Consider the following 21,405-nt stretch of genomic DNA (forward strand, 5'->3'; position numbering starts at 1 on the left):
TTTAGTGTAAACAAAAAAGCTACATCATAATTTACTCATCTGTCTAAAAATCTTAAAAAGGAAAAGGTGATATTAACTTCCTGGATAATTCTGAGAGAAACCTAAGCGAGCGTTTTGTTCCTTGTCTGATAACTGGCATCAGTCTTGCTGCAGGATATGACATCCCCTTGACAGCACATTAAAGCTAGTAGTGGAAAAAAGGGGAATCCCTACTACAGATCTTTGTAGAATGCTTTGATAGGAAATTACCAGCAAGCACCCTTACTTTGGTGTCACCTTCAAAATAACTCCACACACAGGCTGGTATCCTGTCACCAATTCACCCTTTATTTATGCCCGTACAGTCCTCAACTATAGTACTGCTTTCTGTAGAGTCAGGCATCAGCATATCAATATCTCTGACATATCCTTATCAGCCAGGGCTCCCTGGGACTGTTAATCTGCTCCAATCGTGGAATTCATATTCCAAGAGCCAGCTGGATAATCTCATTATAATCACCACAGTGCTCCAAGTCCATGAACATAGGTCAGTTCTTTCTCTCCGAGAGCCTGTTGGAGTTTTTTTTTTGAGCACTGGCTCAGGTGATCAACATAGGCAGTGTGTAATACACAAGAGCTGGCCTCTTGTACCAGGAGCACCTCAGAAGAATGGAAGCTTCTGTAATGCCCTCTTAATCCAGGGACGGACTTAAACATTTGACAGAGGGCAAAATCCACAGGTTCTGATAGCTCCAAGGAGCACAGCACATTTTGTTCCCACACTATGAGAATTCATGGCTTTCACATGATCCACTTGCTTTTTCCAAGAGCTTCAGACCTGCCCAAACATAGTACACTGATCCTGACTTCACAGGCTGTCCTCTTGCCCAGGAGTTTGTGTGTGTGATTCTTACAAACTTTTTTTTGCCTGCAACCAAATTGTCTCCTACTTGGCAGAGTCTTGGGTCCGGCATAGTAGTTCCTGATGCTATTTCACTCACACACTCAGGTCTGGGAAAAGTCATACTTAACCTAGTGCAGACTCTTCTGCATATTAGCAACTCTGCGGTCAGGCATGAAGTGTTCCTCTAATCCAACAAAAACCAGGACAGTTTGATATCTAGTAAGGCATAGGCTGTTTTTTCAATCCAGCCTTCAAAGTCTGGCCCACTTTCTGCCAGGCCATTGGATGATGTCTAGTATGGAGCTGTCCTTAGAGTCAAGTGGGTTTTGACATGAGAAATTGCCAAATTCCCTGCTGATAAATAGCCTGATGTGACCAACACTGTTACAAACCTTGCACCCAGTTTTTCTATCGTCATCCCAGGGTTTGACTAATGGACCTTATGCACGTCCAACTGCTTTAAGAGGGTAACTAACTACAATAACCAAGAACATTGAACCCACAAAAAAGAACCTGCGCAGTCAATGTACAGCCAAGTCCAAGGTTTACACAGTCATTTCTATGGATGTGGAGGAGCTGCTGGCAGTAAATTTTTGTCCTTTTCTAAAGAAAAGGAAAAAGGCACTCGGCACTGCCCCACCAATGCAGTTATGTCTGTGCCCAAATATGGCCAGATTTATTGAGATTTTGGAAACCGTGAAGTAACAGAGCCAGCATTTGAAGGGGACCTTTGCTAAGGATAAATCGCTCTCACTCCCCATATCAATATGCTGTTCTCTACTGCAAGTTGGTCTCTCCAGGTCCAAAAAATACTTCAATTCTAGTTGAGATGGCCCTGTGATTCCCCCCCCCCACCCCAACAATACCTGTTGTTTCATTCTGGAATGGCTGAACCTCTGTGACCAGTGTCTGATATTGTTAGCTACGATTGGTAGCATGTCCAGAAAATTTAACATTAGACTGTTCCATTGGGGGTACCACCAGTGGCGGATCTACTAATGGGAGGCAGGACCACGCAACCGTATTCACTGGACAATATTCTAACCTGTAATTAGATGCACTTAGTATTAAAGCCCACCACTGAATGTGGCCCAAAGCTATGGATGGCAGTGCCTTGTTCTCATTGAGACAAAGTAGGGGTTATGGGGTCCATGACTATCAGAAGATTCCATTCATAAAAAAGGCAGTGGTGGTACTTCCTGACTCCAAATGTGACTACTAATCTTTCTTGCTCTGGCTAATACAGAGTGTAAATATGCCTAGATAAAGTCCTGGATATATGTGCTATCAGCGTTCCTCCCCATTGGGCCACCATGAGCTGATATCACCCAAAGCCATACATTTTAGGCATCACATGTCAATACCAGATCTTCGTGATCACCGAAAACAAGCATCTTAAAAGAATGCTAGTTGTTTCTTTTCTTCAAGTAGGGCTTGTCTGAGACCACTTATCAAAGAGGTCAGCCTTTTTAAAAAAAAAGGAGTGGATGCAAAGGTGTCAGGACGGTTGCCAACTTCTGTACGAGCTTAATGTACCAGCACAAGTAACCTAAGCTCTGGACAGACATGGGAGCTGGGGCACCGTTGATTGCACTCACTATCTTCCAATCAGTATTCACACCTTGGAAAAACATTTAAGCGCCATGTCCAGGTTCTAAGGGTTCCTTTTTAGCTTTCACTGTTAAGACATCATTTAGGGAAATGATAACCTGAGGCAAAATGTTCTCCATCATCCATTGTAAAATCAAAAACGTGCCATTTTGGAAATTGCTGTCTCATTTTGGTACAAGCCCTTGAGGTTTAATTGATGCATAGCTCTGGGAATTATGGTCTAAATGTAGTTTCAAGTACGCATGGCTCACTTCAAACTTTGAACAATATCCCTCCTGCCCTCGCCAAACAGCTTTGCTTATAAAGCCTCGAAAGGGATTGGGTATTTGTTCAGTTAGGGAAAATAAAGTGCACTGTTTAAAATCCCCACAAAAGGCTAACTGACCCATTGGGCTTCAAAAACCAGTGCAACAGGTGCTACACATGCTGCATAATAAAATGCGAGGCTGGATGAACACAGCAGGCCCAGCAGCATCTCAGGAGCACAAAAGCTGACGTTTCAGGCCTAGATCCAAAGGGGGATGGGGTGAGGGTTCTGGAATAAATAGGGAGAGAGGGAGAGGCGGACCGAAGATGGAGAGAAAAGGGAGGAGAGTATAGGTGGGGAGGTAGGGAGGCAATAGGTCAGTCCAGGGAAGATGGACAGGTCAAGGAGGTGGGATGAGGTTAGTAGGTTTGGAAATGGAGGTGCGGCTTGGGGTGGGAGGAAGGGATGGGTGAGAGGAAGAATGGGTTAGGGAGGCAGAGAAAGGCTGGACTGGTTTTGGGATGCAGCGGTGTGAGGGGGGGGGGGGGGGCAGGGCAGCGAGGCGGCGAGTTCTGAAATAAATAGGGAGAGCTGGACCATCTCCAACACCTCCCTCACCTTCCTGGACCTCTGTCTCCATTTCAGGCAACCACTTAGAAACGATGTCCATTTCAAGCCCACTGACTCCCACAGCTACCTAGAATACACCTCCTGCAAAAAAAGAAAATGCCAGCTCCTATTTCCAATTCCTTTGCCTCTGCCACATCTGCTCCCAGGATGAGGCATTCCACTGCCGTACATCTCAGATGTCCTTGTTTTTCAAGGATCATAACTGCTCCCCACCCCACAGTGGTCGGGAACACCCTTGACCGGTGTCTTCCACAACTCATCCCTCACATCCCATCCCTGCAATAACCAAAAGAGAATCCCCTCGTCCTCATGCACCACACCACCAACCTCTGGATTCAACACATCATCCTCCAACACTTGCACCTTCTGCAGTCCAACCCTAAAGACACGTTTCCCTCCCCACCCTTGTCTGCTTTCCGGAGGGACCACTCTCTCTGAGACTCCCTTGTCTGCTCTACACTCCCCTCCAACCCCACCACACCTGGCACTTTGTCCTGCGACTGCAGGGAGTGCTACACCTGTCCCCACACCCATCCCATGCCCCAAGTTGACTTTCCACATCGAGCAGATGCTCACCTGCACAATCTACCAATATGGTATACTGCATCTGCTGTTCCAGTTGTGGCCTCCTCTACATCGAGAAAACGAAGTGGAGGCTTGGGGACCGCTTTGCCGAACACCTACGCTCTGTTCGCAATTAGTAATGGCGCCTCCCAATCGAACCATTTCAACTCCCCCTCCCATTCTTTAGACGACATGTCCATCCTGGGCCTCCTGCAGTGCCACAACGACGCCACCTGAAGGTTGCAGGAACAGCAACTTATATTCCGCTTGGGAACCCTGAGGCCCAATCGTATCAATGTGGTTTCACAAGCTTCAAAAACCTCCCCTCCCCCCACTGCATCCCAAAACCAGCCCAGCTCATCCCTCCCTCCCTAACCTGTTCTTCCTCACCTATCCCCTCCTCCCACCTCAAGCCAGACCCCCATTTCCTACCTACTAACCTCATCCCACCCCCTTGACTTATCTGTCCTCCCCACCTACACACACCTCTACTGGCTCCATGCCCACCTCTTTGACCTGACTGTCTCCTCTCCACTTTCGATAGACCTTCCCCTCTCCGCACCCCCTTTTCTGATGAAGGGTCTAGGCCTGAAACATCAGTTTTTGTGCTCCTAAGATGCTGTTTGGCCTGCTGTGTTCATCCAGCTCTACACTATTATCTTGGATTCCCCAGCATCTGCAGTTCCTATTAGCTCTGATGTGTTATGGTGATAGGACTTCATATTCTTCTTTTCAAAACTGGTAAAAGAGTGACTACTACTTTGTCTTTTCTACATAGAAAGTCAAACACCAAGTTAGCATCAGTAGCAAAATAAGGATTCTTGCAAAGTACACTGAGTAATAGAAAACTGACTCCTCACCACAATTGTTAGTAGTGATTTGCATACCAGCCACCAACAGAATCCAATTCACAAAAGGTGCAGTATCAAAAAAGCCTTAAAAAAAACACTTTATATGCAGCTATATAGATATTACAGAAAATATTGTGTTCTGGAGATAATTCTGCAAATTCCACTTGATCTTCAGTTTAAAAATGGTGTGCAAGATAATTGCAGAATTGTGACCATCAGCACTTTATGAAGCACAATCACAGATGTAAAGGAAACACTAACAAAGCTTGTAAGTGTGAAACAAAAAGCCAGCTGACAAAAAGGAAACAAATTCCTTTATCTTTTATAACAGAGGAGCACACAATAAATGAAAGGAAGTAGCAAGGCTCCAACCTTTGAGGACAGTGAGCTTCTGTTTCCCCAATTCTTATCTGAAAAGTTGAGTCAAAACTGAAAACTCACCCATATATTAATGGCTTCCATCTGTCTCAAGTTCTATATCAATCCCATTTTGTTAGAAGTAGCAAATCTCTTCTTTTAAAAAAAAACACAAGCTTCTCAAGCTTACTCATTCTGTCATCTTTTTTGAACCACATAAATAGGTTTCAACAGGTTAATGCCACAACTCTCCTCTTAACCTAAAAATGTAACATGCCAAATAAAATCTGGTTGCTAAGGTCAGGAGTTTGACTGGAGACGCAAGTGTATTTATAAAGATAGATTCTACTTGCCGGATTTTTTAAAAAAATATGAAGTCATCCTTTTCATGGATTTCAAATTCATACCGAGAAGGTTGAGAAAACAGTGAGAATTGTCAAAATTTTATGTTTACCCCAATAATAGCTCCACATTTTTAGAAAACCTTTTTAAACTTAGTAAGATCTAGTGACCGATTGCCTCATGTGTGCCAAAATCTTAATTTTAAAGACAGCACAATATCATAAAAACAGAGATAACAGTGTGAAGCTGGAGGAACACAGCAGGCCAGGCAGCAGAGGAGCAAGGAAAGGACATTTCAGGTCAGGGCCCTTCTTCAGAAATGCTAAATCAGAAAACAGGTCAGCCTTGGCTGACATCCATACCCAAAAATTGAAATGTGCGCCACACCATTGGCACCTTGTTTGTCATTTTCTCCTTCTAAATTCCTATACTGTTCTTAACTTACCTTCGTTATTATTTTCTCACTACTGTTCACCTCCCCAAGATGTCTACCACCAATGCTACTAACAGTTTGCACATTTGTAAATTTTAAGCCTTAGGTTTTTAAACTTCCTAACCTGGGAAACTGATAAAGTTGGGAATGTGCTGCAGTCCAGCCACATCCTCTTGAAAGATTACTGATATTATGGTTCAGAACAAGGCCCAATGGGAAATGACTATTGTCCAAACTCATACATAGCCAATACAGTGTTGAAGGCTTTCAGTTGGCTAATTTTTCCAGTTTTAAATTCTCATTTTAAAACAGCATCTCTCTTCTCTACTTTTGCAATTGCATTTGACCTTATTGGTTGCCAGGTTGCCATTTTTTGATTGGGACAAAGGGTATGACTGTGTTCTAACTGCTGAAACCTTAGGCAGGAAATTTCAGCATATGCCCCTTCACTCAATTTTTCTTTAGATCTCCTTTACTGGGTCACGTTTCGTGCTGCATGAATCTTTGGCCCAAACAGACTTCACAGCCCAATCTGACCTAGTCCCATATCTCTCCAAGGCCTCCCTAATCATACACATCCGTATGCCCTTTACAGGCTGTAATTGTACCCACCTCCACCCCCTCACGTCCTTGTCAAAAGGTTGCCCCGTCTCACCTTAAACATATGCCTCTAGTTTTAGACTCCCCCATCCTGGAGAAAAGGCTTCAGCTATTCACCCTATCCATGCCCGTCATGATTTCATAAACTTCTTTAAGGTCACCCCTCAGTCTCTGTTCCAGAGAAGAGCCTCTCCCTATAACTGCAGTCCCAGCAACATCCTTGTAAATAATTTCTGCACCAATAAAAGTTTAACATCTTTACTTTAGAAGGGCAAAGAGAATTTTACATGGCATTCTAGAAGTGGCCTCACGAGTATCTTGTACAACTGCAACATGACATCACAACTCCTCTATTCAATGTTCTGATCAATAAAGGCAAGCGTACCACCTTCGTCACCATCCTGTCTACCATCAACTCCGCTTTCAAGGAGCGATGCACCTGCACCCCTAGTCTTTGTTTGACAACACACCTCAGGACCCTACCGTTAACTGTACAGGTCCAGCCTCGATTTTTCCTTACCAAAATGAACACCTTAATCCATCTAATATCTCCTCCTTTGGTTTTCATTGATTGTGATCTACAGCACGTGTATTAGGTGCTTTCACTAATGCTGATTGCTGTAACACAAAGTGTGTCCAGGAAAAAGTGTTTTCCTCTTCTGCTAAAGTTACCATTCACTACAACTCAAACAAAATAAAGCAACAGTTAAATACTGTTTCAATATTGCAGAAGTTTTTTTTTTAAAACACTTTCCCCCCCGCCCTGCATCCAGTCGCCTTAAGTGGCTTTTTCAAGTTAGGATGTAGTGTCCTGCTCTTAACATGTTCCTTTCGGGGTCCCAATGTCAAACATTTGAAAACTAAAGAAGCACTGAGGCACCTAATCTGAATGTTGCATTTCCAACTTCTCAAAAGCAGAAGAGGAAAACATTTTTTTTTCCCCTAGACACACTTTCAGTGTTACAACAATCAGCATTAGTGAAAGCACTTAACACGCGTGCTGTAGATCACAATCAATGAAAAGCAAAGGAGATATTAGATGGATTAGGTGTTCATTTTCGTAAGGAAAAATGAAGGCTGGACAATTTACAGTAGAACATTTAGAGTCAAGGGTAACAAACCATGCACAACATTTCACAGGATGTAGTTAACTATTTACAGATATATAAACAAAGCACTAACAGAAAAATATATGCAGCCTTCCAACTCTCCCTTGTCTAGGGAGATTGTACAGACAAAATATCAAATTGTGGCAACCTTGAGATAAGTGGAAAGCGCTGGATAATGATAACAACAACAACAACAACCAACCCTTCTTCACATAACAGCATTGGAGGACGACATTCTGCCATCTGTGTCTGACCTGGCTATTTAGGACAGCTATCCAATTAGTTCCACTCCTCTGCATTCCTCAGTCTTGGACTTTCTCTACAAATACTTCTGTCATTTTCTTTGGCATTATACTATAGAATTTGTTTCCACCATCATCTCAGACAGCACACTAGGGGTACATCACAAACTAGCAGCCATATTAGAAATCTGTCTCCCACAGTTGCAGATCCTTTCACCATTGGTGAGGATTTCATCTTATTGACTAGTTATGAACACTACCAGCAAATTGCCTCTTCACCTTCTTTGCTGTAGGGTGAATAATGCCAAACTCTCCATTCCCATCACTGTAAAACAAATAAGAACAGAAATAGGCTGTTCAGCCCCTTGAGCCTGCTCCACCTTTCAAAAAGGATCATGGCTGATCTGACATTCCCCACATCCACTTTCCTGCTTTTGCCTGTAATCCTCAATTCCCATATTGATAAAGAGTCTCTCAACCGAAAACAAAAGGTCTCTATCCCCCACAGGTGTGACAAGGAATTCCAAAGATTCAACTCTCCAGAAATTCCTCCTCATGTCAGTCTTAAGTTGGCACCCCTTTATTCTGAGACTATGCCCTCTGGTTTTCATTCTTATAAGTGAATTTCATACAGCACCTGAAACAATGATCGGGTGCAGATATCTGCAGCATTTCCTTTCTTGCAAGGTTGAAGTGCACTCTAAATAGCTACTGTCACAGTTCAAGCAGGGCTATGGAGTGGTTTCAAAAAAAGCACACAGGAAATGGTGGCGACCCTCCTTCTTGCAGAATGCTCAGACTAATCAATTTTCATGCAATTCAGTCATGACTGAGGTGGTTAGATTTAAGAACACAAGACATAGAAGTACGAGCAAACCGTTTGGCCCCTCTGGCCCACTGCACTAATCAATAAGATCATAGCTGCTCCGATTATGGCTTTAGCTTCACTTGGTTGTCTACTCCTTGTAGATCTAACATCTATCTAACTCGGTCTTGAACATATTCAATAATCCATCCTCTATGACTTAAGAACTCGAGAAAAGGAATTCCTCCTTACCTATTTTATCAGTTCTACTGCTAAGTGACCAATTTCCATTAAAAAAAAAACTTATTACATGCCAATGCTATGATTAATTCCTGGCAAAGATAGATCTAAGAATCTCTCAGAAGGATCCAATAAATTGAGATAGAATAAGTTGACTTTTTTTTAAAAAAAGGTTGTAGACTTGGTTACAATGCTGTACATTTTCTCAGTTGCTGTGGTATAATTTGTCGAAACTGTCAAAGTGTGACCAGGGCAGCTTGTTACATGTGGATTAGCTGCAATGAAATGGGCAATATGATGGCTGAGTGGTTAGCACTGCTGCATCACTACGGCAGGGACTGGAGTGCAATTCCAGCCTTGAACATTTAGCAGTACAGCACAATACAGGCCCTTCGGCCCACAACATTTTGCCAATCTATTACCCTACTAAGATCAATCTACCCTGCATACCTTACATTTCACTATCCTCAATGTGCCTATCCGACAGTCGCTTATAAGTCTCTAAAGTACCTGACTCCACTACCACTGCTGGCAGCACATTCCACAAGCCCACCACTATTTGTGTGAAGAACCCATCTCCTCTATACCTTCATCCAATCACCTTAAAATTATGACCCCTCATAACAGTCATTTTTACCCTGGGAAAAAGTCTCTGACTATCCATGCCTCTCATCTTGTAAACCTCTATCAAGCCACCTCTCATACCCACTAGACTTATTACCTGCTTGCATGCTGGCTTTACATTTCGTGTAATGAAGAACCCCAGATCCCTCTATCATAGCTTTCCAGTTCCTCCAATTAAACAAAATTCTGCTTTTCTCGTCTTCCTGTCAAAGTGGACAACCTCATTTCCCCCACATTGTACTGTATCCACTAACATTTTGCACTTGGACTTAAAATATACTGCTCTGCATTATTTCATATCAGTCGTTGTACCAGCGGCAAATCTTTCCCTCAATCGTGAAGAACGTGGGACATAAATAGTTGAGGTCCCAGCAACTGACTCCACTGGATAAAACTTGCCAACCTGAAAATGACCTTTCTATCTCGATCCTAATTGAGAATAGCCAATCCTGTCTCAACGCTAGTATATTATCGCCCCTTTACAGCGTATTTTTGTCTCGTGTAGGAACTTGGATGGCACTCGTTGAATTTTCTTCGGAAATCCAAACAGCTGCTTTCCATCCGCCCGCTTATTTAATCCTCATATAACTAACCATTAAATCTGTCAGCTATTTGAAGCATTCCACACAGTTTGTGGTTGTGCAATCTTGACATAAATCTGACGGTGGCAGCTCAGAGTAAATTGCATCCCTACTGCTTATCGGGGAACGGGGTTACAAATACAGGGGAAGGCCGATCCCACTCCCAGCCCGTGCCCTCACCTGTCTGGCAATAGCTTCAGCCCCATTTCGACGCACTCCCCCTCCAACTCCTCCCAGCTCAGCACCGCGCTCTGCAAACGCACGGGTAACGAATCCTCGGGGCCTAGGGGAGTCGGGTACTCCTGCACGAAGCAGTTCATGACCCGCTGCACCATCTTCTCCTCCGGTAGTGCCACGGCCCCGCTCTTTTCAGACGCAGCTGTCATGGCTACTTCATCCCCGGTCTAAAGCAACAGCTCTCGTGCCTCCAACTGTCAGCCACCCGCTGGCAGCCGGACTGCGCATATGCATCGGCCTCCCAACCCCAGTTTTTAAACGCATGCGCTGGGTAACAGGAACGCGTGCGTTCCAACCTCTTCTAGCCCTCCCCTCACAACTCACACCAAGAACGCATGCGCTCTGTTTACCGCGACCACGCTTTCCAGTTTCGCCTTCCTCCTCTCATCCTCGATCGTTACTGGAGCCCTGCCTCACTCAACCGATGCGCTCAGGTCACCGGAATCTCGCCCCGTCCACCACCGCGAGCGCATGCGTTTTGCGTATCAGGGAGCAACGTCGACATTCTTGGCAAGAATGTGAATTTACGATCTGCTAAATTACTTTTCTTGCATATTTTGTAAGTAACCAAGTCTCGTGACACATCGTTAGCGTCCCTACCTCTGAGCCAAGCGGCGCAGGTTCAAGTCTCAGCAGCTGTGGAGGTGCTGTAATAACGTGAACATGTTGTTCAGGGGACAGTTATAAGTTCGCCCTCACCATCACTACAGCAACTTGTTGTACACCACCTCTATATGAATTTGTCTCTGCCGCACCGGCCAAATAGAGATGGCACGGTAATCTGGAAGCAGCCCTTAAAGAAGGGTCAGTGGACTCGAAGAGTTAACTCTGCTTTCTACTCGTAGAGGTTACCTGACCTGCTGAGTTTCTCCAGCAATTTCTGTTAATGTTCTGGGCAGAAGGATTCAAACCCCACCATGCTAGATGGTGAAATTTGAATTCAATAAAAATCTGGAATAAAAAAAGTTGGTCGAACAATGATTATGCTGCTAAAGTTCACTGGTTCTTCAGGGAAGACAATCTGCCAGCCTTACGTGGTCTAGCCACACGTGACTCCAGACCTATAGCAATGTAAACTCTTATAAAAACAGAAATTGCTGGCAAAGCTCATAGGATCAGACAGCTTCTACGGGGTGAAAGCAAAGTTAACGTTTCAAGAGCACTGACTTCATCAGACAATTACGAGTGATTGTCTGATGAAGTCAGTGCTCTTGAAACGTTGTATCAGGGATAATGGGAACTGCAGATGCTGGAGAATCCAAGATAATAAAATGTGAGGCTGGATGAACACAGCAGGCCCAGCAGCATCTCAGGAGCACAAAAGCTGACGTTTCGCGCCTAGACCCTTCAGAGAAGGGGATGGGGTGAGGGTTCTGGAATAAATAGGGAGAGAGGGGGAGGTGGACCGAAGATGGAGAGAAAAGAAGATAGGTGGAGAGAGTATAGGTGGGGAGGGGATAGGTCAGTCCAGGGAACACGGACAGGTCAAGGAGGTGGGATGAGGTTAGTAGGTAGGAGATGGGGTTTTCTACTTAAGATGAGGTGGCTTGAGGGCAGAGGAAGAAGGTGACAAGATTGCGCTGAGAGAGAGATGAAAGGGATAGACAGACAAGGCGATTATTAATAGTAGGCCAGGGCAGAAAAGAATCTAAATAAATGAGAATGAGAGCAAGAGTAAGAGAGAAGGTGAAAGCTACCCATGTCATGATAGTAGCAGGATGTGGGGATGGGTTAAATAAAAACATGGAAGGACTGAATCAGGCTCTAAAATTATTGAACCCAATGCTACAGACGACTGAACAGTTCTGGAGGCTGCAGGGATCCCAAGTGAAAGAGGAGATGCCATTCTTCAAGCTTGTCCTGCCCCGGCTGGAATACTGCAGCAGTCTGCAATAGAAATGTTGTTGGAACATGGTGATGTGTTGAAGTTGCAGGCAACTGGAAGCCTGGGGTCATTTTTACTTACAGAATGTAGGTTGTCTGCGAGCACCTAGTCAGCATTTTGTCTCCTCAATGTACAGGAGACCACATTGTGAACAGAGAATACAATAATCTAGATGAGATATCACATTACACCAGGTTATAGTCCAACAGGTTTATTTTAAAACACAAGGTCTTGGAGTCTCGTTCCTTAACACCTGAAGAAGGAGTGAGGCTTCATAAGCTTGTATGTTCAAATAAACTTGTCGGACTGTAACCTGGTTTCATGTGATTTTTGACCTCATCCATCCCAGTCCAACACTGGCACCTCCACATTACAGTAATCTGGATTGAACGATTAACTCTTAACTGTCCCCTGGGCAAATTGGGATGGGCAATAATTGCTGGCCTGCCAGTAATGCCCATAACCATGAACAAAAAATAAACCCCCGGAAGGATCCTACAGCTATAATCACTCTATTTAGTTGAAATAAACCTCCAAAAAGGCAACATTCCTCCACTGCTCCTTCTGTGGCAATGGCAGCACCCAACTCTCCTGGTGGCACTGCTGTCCTTCCAAGGCATTGGGACACACTTGCCATTCTGAATTAGATGCCTGGCTTGGAGACAGCCTTTTAGTTAGGCAGCATCCTGCAGGTTGAGACCTTGAAGTGCTCCTGATTCACATTCACCAGGGCAGAAGACTGCACCTGTAAAAGTTAATCATCTACTCCCATTCCCCTGCTCTTTCCCTTTAACCATGCAAACTCCAGTCAGTTATCAAATTTCTTTTCAAAAGCCACAGTAGCTCACCAAGGTCTTAAGAAAATTAAAGGAATGTTAGCCTTTGTTGCAAGAGGATTTGAGTATAGGAATAGTGAAGTCTTGTTTCAATCATATAGGAGCTTGATTAAACTGCACCGGGAGTTGTGTGTACAGTTTTGGTCACCCTATCTCAGGAAAGATATTATTGTCACAGAGGGAATGCAACTAAGAATCAGCAGATATTTTCTGGGAATGTCAGAACTGTCCCATCAAGTGGACAAACGGGACCTGTATTCTCCAAGACTTTCAAAGAGAGAATCTAGTTGACACTTAAAAAATACTGAAAGGGATAGTCAGGGTACATGCAGGTAAGATGTGTCTCTAATTAAGGGGTCCAGACCTTAGGCACACAATTTAAAAGTAAGGGGGATGCCATTTACATCTCAGATGAGAAATTTTATTTTAACTCTGATGGTGTCGAAGTTTGGAATTCTTCACCCCAAAAGGACTGTGGAAGCTTAGTCTTTGACTACATTTAAAGTAGAAATTGATAGGATTTCTGATTACCAATGGCATAAAGAGTTATGGGGATGGGTTGAGTAAAAGGTATTAAGTGTTTGGTCAGCTATGAATGTACTAGACAGAGGAAGCTCAACGGGCTGAATGGGGAACACATGTTCCTATATTCCACCACTTTAGCAGGTATTGCATTCTAGACCTTAATCACACAGTGCATAAACAGTTGTTCTTCATGTTGCCTCTGCTTCTTTTGACATTCATTTTAAGTCAGTGTCCTTTGATTCTTGATGTTTCTACTAGTGGAAACAGTTTCTACCTCGTTTCTCTGTACCCTTATTGCTTTTGAATATCAAAGCTTCTCTAAGACTTCCTGAAAGGGCACATCCATCAAACAGTGTAACTGAAGAAAATCTTATTAAAGCATGAATATCTAATGTTTCTGTTTGAGGTGAATTCCCAAGTTTGTAAAGTTTAGCTTCTAAATGGTTTCCTTTACAACAATAAAACATTCTAGATACTGAGCCCCATTCTACAGTACTGAATAGTATATAGAAGATACTTATAAGATGAAGAAAGATTCTAGCAAACTATCCAGCTGGCTCCACATGTATGGAAAATGTACAAGTACCCCTCATGAACCTTTTTTTGTTCAGGTACTTATCCAACTTCCCTAGCTTTCCGCCAGATCCCATTGCTTCCTGTAAATTCAACATCACCTCCAACAACACTTTCAACCTTCTTTGAAACTATAGGCTGCTTCCTCTTAGATAAATTGCATATTAGAGATTTCTTATGTTGTTTAGGATTCTGAGGGACCTTGCTATGCTAAAGCTATTTATCAGTGACCCCGTGCTATGCATGATGGCAACTGGCAAGAACTGATCAGCACAATTGGGGCTCCACAGGTCAAATATTCTCAGCAGAAAATGGAGGGCTGCTGGCTTTCTGCAACAGCAATGGGCTCAGCATTGGGAATACCTCTTCAACCACAAGGACACCACAAAAAAAACAGCAGTCTCAAGATGGTTTCACATTGAACAAAATTGACTATTTACCTAGCAACAGATGGATGACATTCCCACAAGAGGTGTAATGGAGTTGCTGATGTAGAATCTAAACACCATCAAATGCAAAGCAAGAAGAACCTGAAATTGAAGAAACAAAGTCACAATGGCTATTTGCAACATAGAAACTGAAAGACAAGGATGTACTGAACAGTTTTCAGCTGACCCTTTTCAACATAGTCAAAGTAGGAATGGAACACTGATCTGGTGTGGAAACTGGCTGATCAATGAAAGCTGGTGAAGGTCAAGAGGGATGAGAAAAATAACACTAAGCAGCACAGAAAAGTGGATGAAGGCGTGAAGGAGAGCTAAAAGGGCAGCATAATGGTTCAGTGCTTAGAACTGCTGCCTAACAGTGCCAGGGACCCAGGCTCGATTCTAGCATCAGGTGACTGTCTGTGTGGAGTTTGCACATTCTCCCTGTGTCTGCATGGGTTTTCCTCCCACAGTCCAGAGATGTGCAGGTTCGGTGGATTGGCCAAGCTAGATTGCCCGTATTGTCCGGATTTGTAGGCTAGGTGAATTAGGAGGTGCAGGGTTGCAGGGAGGGAGTGGGATGCTCTTTGGATGGTCAGTGTGGACTTGTTGGGCCAAATGACCTGTTTCCACACTGTAGGGATTCAATGAAAACAGTAGAGTTAAAAGTCAGTACAAACAGTAAATCAGAACAACTCCATCACAGATTGTATGTGAACTGCCAGGTATAAGAAGTAATACCAGCAATGTCTACTCAAACTCCTAGGCATCGTATGGAGAGTAACATCAGCAACAAAGAACTGCTACTGAGGATTGGTCAGAGGCACCTGTGGTACATCACATCAGAAACTCCACTTTGACTAGCAGGAGACGTATTTCAACTCTAAGATGTATGTCCTGCCAAAGTGAAAGTAGAATAGACACTGAGATGGGAAAAGAACATGGGGCTGGCCCAATTAAAGTGTAAGCTTTAGGACAGCAACTGAGTTGAAGCAAAACAGATTGTGATAGACTTGTGAAGTGGTCAAGTCTTGTTACCATTAACCTACATGGGACCGGAGGAATTAAATCATGTAAATAAATTAGAAAATGAGAGTTAGAAAATTATCCCTTCATTTTCTATATCCTGTAATTTCTCAACTTTACAAGAATGAGAATCACTATAATTGAAACAAAGTTGAGAGGGATGTTGACAGGGAATGTGCTGAGAGATTGTTTCCCGGACTGGAGAGTCTAGGACAAGAGAGCACAGTAACAGAGTAAAAAAAAACAATCATTTATGACTGAGATAGTGAAATTTCTTCACTCAAAGTATTGTGAATCTGTAGAATTCTCCATCCCAGAGGGCCAAGAGTTTATAGTTTGCTCAGTTGTTGAACTTATCTAATTCTAAGGTTAATAGGTCTTTGGACTCTAGGGAATCAAAGAATACAAAAACTTAAATTCTGCCTTCCTATAAGTTAAAAATCAGCCATGATCTTGCTGAATGACGCCACAGGGTTGAGGGGCCATGTGACTTTATGTTGATTCTTTTTCTTAGGTTTGTCTTTGTGTAAATGACTCCAGTCTCATGCTTTCCTTGTAACTCATATGCCTCAAATTAGTTGCATTACCCCAGATACTCTTTAATAATTTAATACCTTATTACATGGTGATCAGAATTGCACAAATACTTCTGATGGGACCAAATCATCTGCACAAATTCCCAATCACCTTCTGCTCTATCTTTTGATTATCGAACTCAAAATACTGTTGTTTTGTGATAATGTTATACACTCCTATCCCAAGGTTCTTTTACCTTAAAGTACATTTCTGTGAAATTAGTCATGGGATGTCTTTTAAGTTTTCCTTACAGATTTCCCACCTACAGCCAGTCATATTGACAGGCTAGCAGTTTATGGGGTGAGAAAGCACCCAAGGAGATGCTGATGGGATGAGTTGGAGAAGGGTGGTGAGTGAATGCAGAAATCATGCCACAAGTCATGAAATGAGAGATCACTGTGGGGGTGTTATTCTGTGACTGTGGGTTGGGGAGTTTGGAGATCATAGGGAAAACGGGCATCAGAGATGGTGGAGATAAGGGGAGTGAAGATCATAGGCTTAAAACAAGTCAGAGAACATAGTAGTAGAAGATTAGGACTTTGAAGGAGTAGGGGAGTTAGACATCGTGGGAAGCGTTGGAGCTTGTTGGAGTATGGAGCACTGCTAACAATGAATCCTCTGCAACAAGGTGTATCAAATATATATTTTAAACTTTTTTTTAGAAACCATCAATGACATACAACTAGATTTGTTATTCCATAAAACTGGCAAACCCTTCAGCCACTTTAAGCTTAATTTGGAAAAGGTCTGTAAATTCTTGAAATTTTTCCCTGTACAAGCAGTTACAGGTTCAAATATGTGCTTTAGCATCAAAGCCTGCATGTATTTTAGGAGTTGATGGCTTTCTGTGCATTAGGTAACCAGTCTGAACGTGATAAATTACATAATGGACTCTGCAAGCACGTTGAAGCACAGACCTCTAAGGAATAGGCAATAACAATCATTTAGACAGCAAGACTGGCAGATTCCCAAGAGCGGGGACTCAAAAACACTTCTGTGACAGGTGTTGAATTTTGCACAGTTGTACTTTACATTGAGATGCTTTGGGCTAAAAATTGGTTTGAGTTATTTGGACACAGGAGTCATGAATCATGGTCACCTACCTTGGTTCCGGTGCAAGTGCACAGCATACAGATTATGTGCTGCCACCCGCGATAACTAATTGTAGCACTGAGACAGGCAACTTTAAGGTGAGAGGGGAAAGATTTAAGGAGGACTTGAGGGGCAACTTGTTCATGCAGAGAGTGGCATGTATATGGAATGGGCTGCCAGAGAAAGTGGTTGAGGCAGGCACAATAATTTACAATAACACTTAAAAAACATTTGGATAGGTATATGAATAGGAAGGATTTAGAGGGATATGGACCAAATGTGGGCGATTGGAACTAGCTGAGTGGGCTCCACGGTTAGCATGGACCAGTTTGGGCTGAAGGGCCTGTTTCCATGCTGTATTAGTTTATAACTCCATAACTTCTAAGCTGCAGGATCCTTCAGCTCAGCAGGAAACCTAGGAGCATTCAGTAATTGCACATTGTCAGCTGTAATTATAGTCAGTCCAGCGATTGCCCTGCTTTAGCTACATTTCTGTGTAACACAGGAGACTGTAAATCTTCAAAAATCTTTGATTTATATGAAGAATACAATCATACTCAGTCTGCTCCTCTTAAAGGGAAAATGAACTAAATGACAAGAACCTGCTGCAATTTCTGACAAGAAAAGTTGTTCCCCAACCCACTTGCAGATGTCTTTGTAGAGGAGATATAGACCGCTGGGTCAAGACGAAGTGGTCAAAATAGCACATAATAAAGAACAAAGCTGTGTCATGGGGACAAATGGAGACATCACGTCCTGAACGTTATTAGTTCTCAGGATCTTGAAGGTGGCTGTAACAAACTACACAGCAATGCAAGTACATTAAGGATGATGGTATATTCCTATGTCTGTCTTTTTTTCAAGTTTTGCTTGACTTCTTTCTGTTACCTGACATATTAAGCAAGCTTTGGAAGGCGTCACCAAAGGCCTGTTACTTTCTAAACCACTCCACTTCTCTCAACTCAGCTTCCCCATCTGATATTCTTGGGTGCTTTCAGATATCCAAGAATGGTTGCCTGTGTAATCAGAGCAGTACCAAGAGGAGAGAGGGCAGCACCACACCACTGATGAAACCTTCATTTGATCTGATACTGTCAGTCCCCAGCACATATACTGATAACACTACATACCTAGAGGCTCCTCTAGAGATGGTGACTCACTTAGTGAGTTTTTAAGAAGCAAACAACAGTGGGTATTGGATGGTTCGTAAGTAAGCTCATTGGAGGACTACATCAAAGATTGGTTGTGATGAGGAACGCAGACAGGGACTTTGATGGGGCAGGATACAAGAGGACACAGTTGAACCTGAACAAGATTTTGGGTATAGTGGCTAGCATGCCAGACAGCCTCCTGTGAAAAAAAAGAGATTCTGGCTCCAACATGGAATTGGGGATCCTACACAGCTTGCCATCTCTGCAGCCTCTGTTACATTTCTCAGTCACACTGGAGACCCAAACACTGCAACTTCAGCCCATAGTTCTGTCCAGGCATAGTGAATGATTGCCCATTGATACTATTTGTAAAGGCATATTATCTGGTCAATGAATATCAGCCCTGGATCTGAGTTCACATCTATCTGAGACAGATGTTTGTCCTACCAGAAATCTGGATGTGGAACTCTCAACACAGCTCTTAATATGTCATTGCACAGTTTCCTGTAATTTAGAACTAATTTGGCAATCATACTTAGACAAATTAAATACTTAAAGAATGTCTTCCATTTTCCACACATGACAATCAAGAGTAGTATGGTAAGAGGTGCTTCCTAATGTTTGAGTTAAGATACATTGCTGAGCACATTTTAAGAAAGTTTATTATGATTCAAACAAAAATATAATAAAAATGTACTCATTTTCTAACAGGTTCAATACTCCTTTCACTCTACCGATGAGGATGCAGCAAGTGACCTGCCAAATCCAGAAACTCACATCAACATCATAGAATCTTTTTAGTATAGATCCCTACAGCAGCATCATTTGGCCCATTGAGTCCACATCGTTGGTCCAAAGATCTTTCCAACCCATCCCTCTATCATATTCCCTGTAACTTTGCATTTCCTGTGGCTAATCCACCAAATGTGCACATCCCCTGGACACTATGGACAATTTAGCATGACCAACCCACCCAACTTGCACATCTTGGGAGGAAAACAGAGCAACCAGAGGAAATCCAAGCAGACACGGGGAGAATGGGCAAATATGTGGAATTTGCACAAAGGTGGAATCAAACCTGGGTTCCTGGCAGTGTGACACTGCTGTGCTAACCACCGAGCTACTGTGCTGTCCCAGAAATATCTCTAAAAACACTTGTGCACTTTCAGTCATGTCAAAACAGCAGAAGTTCATCAAAATCATCTTACATGCAAGCTGATAAAAGTAACACTAGTATAATTCCCAACTTACAGCTGAATACAAGAATCCTTTGTGAATGTTCAGCATATACGTTGAATGAATCTGCATAGCTCAAATTTACTAGAGTTATCACATCAGTTGCTTGGAATGTGTGGCATCACTGATAAGCCGCATTCAGTTGCCTCATTGCAAGCAGTCTTCTCAAGACATTCAAACATACCAAATGCACTGTGCCCAAGGAGGCTTTATGGCTCTGGGTGTAATGTCTCCAGCATAGATTTAAATCTTACACCCATTAGTTCTTTTTTACCTTTTCCCCTGAAGGAAGAATTCCACTTACACTTACTAGATTGTATCACATTCTAAGTTCTTAAATTACCAGTTTTTTTCTTTGCACTTGGGAAACCAATCAGAGCATTCGGTGATGTGTAACTGTTGTGCTTCCCACAAATGACAGTAGATGGCAACCCTATTCCAGGTCGACACAGCATGAAAAGAACCTGATGATAAACAAGCCCCAAAGGGGCGTGATGCTCCCTATTGAGTAATGATATGGCATGCAATATAAACTGCTGTCTGGAAATAGAACTTCAACAAATCTGACTGACCTGAAGGCATAAATGCATTTAAAAACATTGTGTCATACAAATTTCACTATATGACCTTTCGGTGTGCCCAGGATCTCAATATAAATCTCAAAGACATCTACTACTTTGTAACAGTCTTGGTTTCCATTTTTCATTTCCTGTTATCCTGCAATCTGTATATGATTATTTTGAATTAGACCAGGTTTACTATATCACTGCACAAAACATCCAGAAGCTGTTTTAAGACTCTCAACCTCGAGCAGAAATCTCACTACAGACATCAGACTTGACTGAATGCAAACCCAGATCCAGGGAGATCCCAGTGATTGTTTACATGAGAAACAAAACAGTTATTCACTATGCATTCTTAATCCTCCCTGAACCCTTTTCCATATTCTGCTCCTTCTTTAGGATTTAACCTAAAACTCAAAAACTTTGACCATGATTCTGGTCAGTCCTCCTAACGCCTTCTCCTTTGTGTCATTGCCTCTTTTATTCCTTTGTGCTTCTCCGGTACATATGGACACATTTATTTATATTTTAATAATGTGTTTAAATGCTACTTGTGTGAAGATTGGGTACAATGCGGTTCCATCCAAAATAACCATTGATCAAATAAAAAGCTGCCAAGGTAAGCAATATTAGAATACATTTAGAATCTCTTATTTTTCTGTAAATCATTTAATCTCAAAGTAGCCTTCAGCCTCGAGCTCACTCCCAAAATATTTATTACTTTATATACAAACACAAGCACAACAAACACAACTCAAGGGGAGGTAACAGCCTAGTGGTATAATCACTGGACCGTTAATTCGGAGACCCAGGTAATGTTCCAGGGGTTCGAATCCCACCACGGTGGATCGTGGGATTTGAGTTCAATCTGGAATGAGCCATGAATCCATTGTCACTTGTCAAGGAAAAACCAACCTGGTTCACAAATGCCCTTTAGGGAAGTAAACTGCCATCCTTAAATGTGACTCCATGCCACACTGCAACGTGGTTAACTCTTAAATGCCCTCTGGGTGATTAAGGGTGGGCAGTAAATGCTGACCTGTCCAGCAATGCAATCATCCCATAAATGGATTTTAGAAAAAGCAACAGACAGACTAAGCGATCCCAAAAACAACAGATCGGATCCTAGCTTTACAATCCTGCCAAATCCAATTATGAATG

At 42.8% G+C, this 21,405-nt stretch overlaps 1 protein-coding gene across 4 annotated transcripts in view; it reads right to left on the reverse strand.

Annotated features, from left to right (window-relative positions):
* ppm1f (protein phosphatase, Mg2+/Mn2+ dependent, 1F) overlaps nt 1-10,803 on the reverse strand; it is a 65,837-nt gene extending 55,034 nt beyond the window's left edge. The window contains exon 1 of one of the 4 annotated variants that reach the window (XM_048556298.2): nt 10,707-10,803. In XM_048556298.2, the coding sequence (XP_048412255.1) occupies nt 10,707-10,744 (38 nt within the window). In that variant the 5' untranslated portion in view covers nt 10,745-10,803. Of the gene's footprint in view, nt 1-10,299; nt 10,597-10,680 lie in introns of those variants that run through there. The other 3 variants (XM_059655139.1, XM_048556297.2, XM_059655140.1) reach the window with 3 other exon arrangements.
* Between the last annotated feature and the right edge of the window lie 10,602 nt (nt 10,804-21,405).

This window comes from Stegostoma tigrinum, chromosome 26 (assembly GCF_030684315.1).
Source record: "Stegostoma tigrinum isolate sSteTig4 chromosome 26, sSteTig4.hap1, whole genome shotgun sequence".
In the NCBI taxonomy this organism is placed as follows: domain Eukaryota; kingdom Metazoa; phylum Chordata; class Chondrichthyes; order Orectolobiformes; family Stegostomatidae; genus Stegostoma; species Stegostoma tigrinum.